General features: G+C 38.7%; 1 protein-coding gene across 4 annotated transcripts in view; it reads right to left on the bottom strand.

Annotated features, from left to right (window-relative positions):
- Positions 1 to 6: 6 nt before the first annotated feature.
- The window catches only part of LOC106746810 (protein FAM73B), a 35868-nt gene continuing 27324 nt past the window's right edge, over positions 7 to 8550 (bottom strand). The window contains exons 4-10 of one of the 4 annotated variants that reach the window (XR_001374614.1): positions 4511 to 4698; positions 3739 to 3873; positions 3260 to 3372; positions 3005 to 3173; positions 2654 to 2887; positions 1486 to 2405; positions 7 to 643 (exon numbers count right to left, since the gene is read on the bottom strand). Coding sequence is in view for 1 of the 4 variants with exons in the window: in XM_014623846.1 (XP_014479332.1) it covers positions 2088 to 2405; positions 2654 to 2887; positions 3005 to 3173; positions 3260 to 3372; positions 3739 to 3873; positions 4511 to 4698 (1157 nt within the window). In the remaining 3 variants the exon portion in view is untranslated. Of the gene's footprint in view, positions 2406 to 2653; positions 2888 to 3004; positions 3174 to 3259; positions 3373 to 3738; positions 3874 to 4510; positions 4699 to 8550 lie in introns of all 4 variants that reach the window. The other 3 variants (XR_001374615.1, XR_001374616.1, XM_014623846.1) reach the window with 3 other exon arrangements.

The raw sequence follows: 8550 nt of genomic DNA, 5'->3' as shown, positions 1-8550 counted from the left end.
TGGACCAATTTAAACGAAAACTTTAATTTTGGTTTCAACAGTTTTTTTTGATGATTTCTTTATATAATAAAATTCAAAGTTTCAACGTATGAATCCAAAGAGACGCACGGTTACTGTTATGTTTGTCAATTTTTATTTCTGTTTTGGTGAAAAATCTCTTATGGAAACATTTTGTCGTACAAATATATATTTGTACAACATACATACAGTTTGTACATTTTCACAGATTATATGAAAAAAAACTGTGAACCGTTTATTGTAAAAGTATACTCCAGGATTTTCGTTTGGAGGGTATTTCAATTATGAAAAATCAAACATGTTGAAATTAATATTACAATATTGTATATATACCATCTTTTTGATGGAATAAGTAAACCAAATATATATGTAGAAAAATTAAAAGATGTATTTTCATTATTAACACACATAGATGTATATCTCTTACGAAATCATGAATTTAAAAAATATGTATAAAACGCATATATATTACATAATCATCCTGTATATCTTAACGATTAATGAGGAATGTTGCTAAAAATTGATAAAATAACCTGCAGTTATTGATTAAATATTGTGACGATGAAATTCACGAACATCTTTGGCAATGCATAGCTTGGTCAAGTTGCGCTATGATTTTTTTCATCTACAATTGAAAAACAGGATTAATTGATCTACGTTTCGACAAAGTGGTAACTATTTTTAAAATAATGATGAAATACATGCAGTGGTAATATCGTATTTCATAATACCAGCAAGAACAAGCGGGTATTATCTAATAAGCTTTTAGTTAGTTTTAGACAATCTATAATGTCTGATAGAATCCGAGATAAAATTTTAATATTTTAAAATTGATTTCGCGCTATCGGTCGTAATTTTTCTTACTGGGACGCGTATATCATTCTATTTGAATAGGTAAAAGGAACGACGTAACATTATACATTGATCTAACTTAAATGTTGCTACAACTTATCACATTGATAATACGTATTGCAATATTGCAACATATTGCAATATGTTGACTTTACTGAGATTAACGATAACCCTTTGGAATAATATAGAAATGAATTAACCGGATATCATTTTACACAACCATGTAAGTAAAAATATAATTAAAATATACTAAAACGCGATTTCTACACATTCCGAAATAAAACATGAAATATATTATTTATTAATAATCGTTAATATAATAAGAGTAGTAAATTGAGTAATAATTCTTGATATTACACAGAGTGAGACAATAACTATTACTACCTTGAATATCTTTAAAAATCAAATAAATGAATATTTTATTAACGGATAGAAAACAAAATATTTTGTTTTACAAGTACTCGAAACAACAACCATTAGTATCGATGCAACAATTTCTGCTGGATAAATTTTTCTCATACCCTCACATTTATTATCGATGATATTCAAGATAGTAATAGTTATTGCCTCACCTTTACATTGTAACGCGACTCATAAAATGTCTACAAAACTCACTCTGGCACCATTATATATTACAATTTTCCGAGGAGAATCTAGTTATTTCAGAATGATCGCAATATCTGGTTTGCTTAACTATCACGGCTTAATTTTCCAATCACTATAAATAAATGATATCCATCTCGTTAATACACAATTACATAAAATCCATATTGCACATTGCCATTATCTCTTTTGTTCGTTAAAATGCAATGCACGACGTTACAGATCACTAACATTTTATTCAAGCGTAATTTACGATTCATTCAAGCATCATGTGAAAGCCGATGTACGCGTGAAACTTTTAAGGTAATTAAATGCGATGTACCTATGTTGTAGATTAATTTACAAAATGATTGCTTGCTTGCCGAAGCAATTACTTACCACTGTCAACGCGGCGGTGGAGACGGAAATATGCGGTAATACGTGGCCACTATCTATTCAATTTGTCGAATATGATGATATTAGGTCAAACACGGGTTTAATCTCGTTGATGTAGCGGTATTCTTGTCAACAATATTACGACTTTCAGTTCGTAGCTCGCAGTACATGCAATGCAATTTACATGTGTTAATTTTAATCTATCATTCTAGCAAGCTGTCTACGCGTGTCTCGTTTGGCTAGCAGCCTTCTAACGATAACCTTTGATTTATATTCTTCACTCTAGCTTTCATTTCTCTAAGAATGTCCGTGGCGAGGTCGTCGACGGTGGTATACCGTACTTTGAAGATATTAAATATATCTATGAGAAACTCGATCACTTGCTCCTTAAAGTAGTAACAGGTGGAACGCAGGTTGCTCTCCGAGCCCAGGAATCCCCACACGAGCACCGGGGAGATTTGCTCGGAGATCGAGTAGAAATGCGCCAGGAAACCCTGGTCGTACTTCAGCATTTGTCTTTTACCCATGAGGACGGACCACACCGCCGTTCCTATCGCCTGCAAGAGTATCAATTATTACCGACTGCGTTGAACACACGGGACAAGTTGAAAGAAAAAAAAGATCCACTCCTTATAAGCGCGTAATATTATTTAACATCAAGTAATATTTGTAGAATATTGATAGATGTTATATGTCCATCCCTAATGACATTAACAAATCAATATTATTTTAATATTTAATAATATTCACATAATATTCAAGGAATATTGCGCGCTTATAGGGACATTTCTCCTCGCGTACTTACGGTTTCCCTGAAACTAGCGGATATCCATCGGTTTTGGAGTATCGCCTTGATGGACGAGGGCGGCTTCTCCATCTCCTCGAACGCGTCCAACAGTATAAAGTCGATGAGAACGTCGTAGAAGTTCATACACTTGACACCGCGAGCGGTCAATTCCTCCTCCATGATGCTATGATTGCGCGGCTCTTTCAGGAATTCCATCATGCGTTCGTAATACATCAGATAATCTTTAGGATCCTAAGAGAAGAATCGTCGGGTTTCCACCGACGCAAAGCTTCGTTACATTTGCCGAGGCAAATACTTTAATACAGCAGTTGTAAGAGAACTATTATCAAAAAATTGAAGTGTCCGTACCCTGTCTGCGTACATGATTAAATCGCTCATAACTTGCCGGCCCATGTCCGCAATAAACGCCGTCGCCACCGGCAAATTAAATATTTTGGTGTAGGCCTGTCGTAGGCAGTGCACCTTCGCCAAATACTCCACGTCCGATCCGCACTTGACGAGCTCCGTGTGCATTCTCCTGCAATAATACGTGCAGCGTCACGTGACGCGTCCAACGACGTGTACGCGAAGCGTGTGTACACGCAGACAACGGCGTCGATTTACCTGCAGGGAATACCATTGTCCTCGTGCTGTTTAAGAGCTGCATGATACAGCGCTTGCTTCTCCAAATGTGGAAACAACTCGGAGAATTCCTCGAACTCACGCAAATCCGCGACCTGAAGTAATTTTAATAAGCCGTAAGTAAGCTGATTCACCTCTCTCTCTCTCTCTCTCTCTCTCTCTCTCAGTCTCTCTCTCAGTCTCCGGCGCAATTTTCCAGTAAGTGAGAAACGTTAAAAATCAATCTTGAAACATTGATGATTCTATGCGGATTTCATAAACATTTCGACATAATATTTTATAAATGTTTTTAAATTGTTACTTGATAATATTATATTTTCAAGTGTTAAAATTACAGAGTAGAAGCATTATTTTTAATATTTTTAATGTTTCGGTCAAATATTGCCATCAGTAACGTTGTGTTAACGATTTCTCGCTTACTGTGCTCTTATCGGGAGGAGCTGTCAAAAATAAGCCGTTACCCCGTCACGCGCGGATTCGAAGGAATCGGGTGACGATGCGGCGTCAGCTCTTTCCCTGCCAGATATCCGCGTCTCGTGCGAAGGCTTGCGGCTGTCGAGACTCTCCTCGCTGTCATTACGGAATAACACGGAGTGCTGCCAAAAAATAATACGAGTCGTCAATTATCGTGGATCCGTAGGCCACAATCCAAACAGCATAACGTCCGAAATCGGGGCATAAGACGTCTCTTAGGCGTCTCAAAAACGTCTTGAAGACGTCTCATATCGCATCTTATAAGCGACTCCAGGACGTCCGAAAGACGTTTTTTTGTCCCGACATTTTGGACATTTGTATTGTCCGGGAGGTCTCTTGCGCGAAAAAATACGATACATTTGTGTACACATAAAAATATAATCTATGACGTATGTGCACGTGTATATCTAATTACTTATATTTGATCGGGCGCTCAGATTACTCGAAGAAAGTCGTGAACTTCCTATGCCGTAATGTCCGCAACAATTCCCCCGGCCTGGCGTCGGGTCAAGTGACTCGTTGCGCTAATTACCCCCGGGGCGGTTGTCATTTAAATTGGATTAATTCCCGTATTTTTTTACCAACCGGCAGAAAGGCAATTGATGAATGCAGCAGAATGGAATGGCCACATCGGGTGACCACATCGTCGTACGCGAAGGACGGTTCATGGACCGAGGTGACTCCGAATGTTTCTCTGAGTCACCGTTCGGACACGGTTCAGAAATTTTCAGGAATGACGGACGGACACGAAGGCCGCACCTGATCAATGAACAACATTTCCGCCTGATCCTGCATTTGATAGCCGACGTCGAGCAGTGTCTGGACATCTTTCGTGAACGCCGCGTCGGCCTTGGTCTGCAGTGCGAGGGTTTCGTTGTTGAAAGCAGAGCTGAAGGCGGTGAGCGCGTCTTCCCAGCAGTAGAGGGCCTTTTCCAACGCCTCGAGGCCTGCGATTAGATGATATCGTTTAATTTTAGTCAAGGAAAGATCAATGTTCGCACGTATCGCTTTTTGCGATTTATAATCACGTACATGAAAGCATAATGAAATGTACCCAGTAAGCGAGAAACGTTAAATCAATCTTTTGAAGTTCATTGATTCTATGTGGATTTCATATAAACATTTTAATATAATATATTTTAATAACATAACATATTGTTAACAATTCTTAACACGTTGTGTACAATATTAAGAACTACATATTTGAGAACGTTACGTGTCGCAAAATATCATTGTAATAACATATAATGATTTATTGCTTACTAAATAAGATATATAACTTGAAAATTTAATGATTTGAAAAGCGAGTTTATACTTAGTGTTCTCAGAAAGGAACATGCGTGGATAAATAGATTAGCTACTAGATTCGTCACTGATAACAAAGTACAGTAGCACTTATACCGCTGTGCATTAATCTAATTGCACGCCAAACGTAATTATAGATTATTTCTGTAGATATTTTCTGTCGCTGCAGGAGTTTGAACCCAATTTCCGACCAGGAGAAACCACACACTTTTGCCCTCAATTGCTGCAAGAGTGATCACTTTTCCCCAGAAAATGAATGTCCATACGAGACCAGTGTCAATATATATCACCCCGGAAAACCAACTAACCAGTAATATAACATCAATGTTATAATTTGCCGCTCAACGATATAAATGCAACATAACGCATGTGTTACATAACAGTTATCTTATTGAGTGGGAAATTATAATATTGATGTTACGTTACGGTTACTCTGATGGGAATATTTTGCTGAATACTCTCTTTCTCATAAGGAAAGTTCGACTGTACTGTTGAAATTTATTGAATTTAATTGAAATCTGCGTACATTGACGGAATGATAATGAAATGGGGCGAGGGTCAATCGAGAGTGAATTTCAGCATAAAATTTTCAGCATATCTCCATCAGGATAGTTGGTGTTTGCTGGGCAGAGATGTTGAAAAGAGAAAAAAGAAGATCGCGACTTTGCGAATAAAGAGCAAGGGTAATGCGTGCCACTTGAGGATGCAGGACTCGAATTCCGAGTCGGTGACGCCACCCTCTCTCTCTCCTCTTTCTCACTTTAATCTTTTTGTAAGTCGTCACAGAGCGTTCACCAATTTGCTACAACGGAAGTCCGACACGCCGGGTTAATTCAGAAGGGAGGTGGGGAGAGACCAGGCTACAATGTCCCGAAGGCTGGCTCATTCATCATTTTCAATCTGTGCTTCCACCACTACACATTGCGCACCGACAATTATACAACATTGTTCGACGAATTCAGAGCACACGAAAGAAATCGTCGTCGTCATGACGTCTTATACGATTGATCTCCTCTGAATTCATGTATTAAACGGAAGCCGATAGACGACGGCGCGTTTCTCGGTAAGTACTTGAGATTTCTAAGATAATACGCTCTACGCCCCGGATTGACAATTATGAATAAAATTTATCCACTCAATCTTTTTTCCACTAATTTCAAAAATTATCTCGTCAATGAATATTTTACTCATCGGATCTCAAATTTTTGAATTAATTAATAATTCTAGAGACATTGCTCATCCACTATTAAGTTTTATCATTGTATTTTGAAATTATATGTAATGCTACACAGCTTGTATCTATTTCGTTCTCCGAACGACCTTCTCAAATTCTTCATTTTGATTTTATTTGTAGTTTCGAAGAGAGTTCAAGTCCCGGTTTTAGCGTATAAGAATTTCAAGGGAAATTCAAAATCGCGATGTCGAACAATTCTTTCGATCGCGCGCCACAGACGTCGGGATCCGTACGAAAATCTGAAAGGAAAACTGTAGGAAGACTGTCGAAGGGGACGACCTGAGGAGGAGACGAGAGGTCGACAAACTCGACGGTATCGTTCAACCGGATGAAATAGTAAACACCAACTTATAAATGCACTTGTGGCTAATGGCTCGTGTCGAGAAATGATATAGCATCAATTGAGCTTGAGAGGAGATGAAATCGACGCTTCGTACTTCGATGCGGCCCGATTTTCTTACGAAATATCGATCGCGCGCGGCGCAAGCCGGTGACTTGCAGCGACGTTAATTTCGTCTCCGAAGCGACTCTTGAATTTCGTACAAGGAAGGACATATTTGTGCCGCCGTCTCGACCCACCCTATACGCGCGACACGCGCGTCGATCGTTTGCGCGACCCGTCCGCTCGTCAGGGCGAAGTAGAAGTCGCGTTCCTGAAATTGTACGAGGAAGAACGGGGGAAGGCGAAAGAAAACACGACAATGCGCGCGTCCCGTATTACACTGGCTTGCCCCAAAATTCGAGCGTTCACCTGATCTCCAAGAGAATCGCATCCCAGAAAACGTTAAATTATTAAGATGTTTTTGAGACAATAAGACGTCTAAAGAACATTCCTGAGACGTCCTTTAGATTTGCCTTAGTAAGCAAGAAATATTAAATTTATCGCAAACATTTAATTAATCTTTCAAAATATTGATTTTATGTGGATTTTATCAATATTTTTATATAATTTTTTTTATAAATGTTTTTAAACTGTTAATTGATAATATAATATTCTCAAATATTAAAATTATACACAGTAAAGAGTTTTCTATCAAAAACATGTTCATTGAAATTATTTTGTACAAAACTCGGGCCGCATTATTTTAACAAGGTGAGTATATTAAAAAGTCATATGTTAACAAAATGAATATGTTAATTTAACATATATTTGTGTACTTTCTAACATATTCCCCGTGTTGGAGTAACACAAGAATTTTATTGGACCGTTTTTAACACATTTTTTACTGGGCATTGTAGAAATATTATTTTTAACATTCGCGTCATATATTGTTAACAATGACGTTATATGCAACATTAAAAATTACATATTTGAAAACGTTACGTGTTACAAAATACCAATATGATAACACCGTGTTAATGATTTCTTGCTTATGCCTGTTTCTACTATCTTGGTTTAAATCTAATCGACGATTAACTGAACGAAATTGATCAATCGCATTGGCCAGTCAGTCGAACAGATCAATACTGTTGGTAAATTCTATTAAGTTAATCGTCTATTAAATTTAAATTTAAACCATGATGACGCGTTGTACATGCACATGTGTACATTTTGCGCGCATCCATTTTCTATGACCAGCCTAGAAAAAGACGCATTTCCTGAAAATATTTTTCCCTGCGAAATTGAATTCGTCCTCACACCTATGTGTGTGTGGGTGTGCGTGTATGTGTGTGTGAAGACAGAGCGCGTCTTCTTACATCCTGAATACCTGTTCTCCCTATCATGGTTTCAATTTAATCAGCGATTAACTGATTATATCAACAAAACTGGCCAATCGGCAGCTGATCAATACGATCGGTTAATTCTCCCGTCGTTGTCGAGCCAATCGCCGATTAGATTTAAGCCATGAAGCTGGAAACGGACGTGAGAAGCGCATCTTGATCCAAAAGAGAAGGAATCAGACCGTGTACTTCGAGATGATAATTTATCTCGGTCACCTCTCTCATTCTTAAGAAATTTCTCCCGGTTATAAACCCATCGGAAATTCAACCGTGAGAATAAATCATTTCCCCCAGTCGATATTCGACGGGAAAACGGTGCGGTGAGCGGCGGCAGGAAGGTGACATAATCGAATAGTTCGGAAACACGGGGCCGCACCGGGGCACCGGGTTAAGTCTCACGGAAGAGTTAAGTCCGGGCGCCGCGCGATCCTCCGGGCCAGCGTCGATGCGATCGTTACCGCAGGATAAGGGGGGGTCGTAGGATGGACGGAGGGATGGATGCCCCCCGGAAAAACGCGGCAGTGCGACGCCGTTGCAC

Source organism: Dinoponera quadriceps, unplaced genomic scaffold (genome assembly GCF_001313825.1).
Source record: "Dinoponera quadriceps isolate SergipeBrazil2010 unplaced genomic scaffold, ASM131382v1 scaffold1565, whole genome shotgun sequence".
NCBI classification, from domain to species: Eukaryota; Metazoa; Arthropoda; class Insecta; order Hymenoptera; family Formicidae; genus Dinoponera; species Dinoponera quadriceps.
This window is presented reverse-complemented; position numbering and strand designations above follow the sequence as displayed.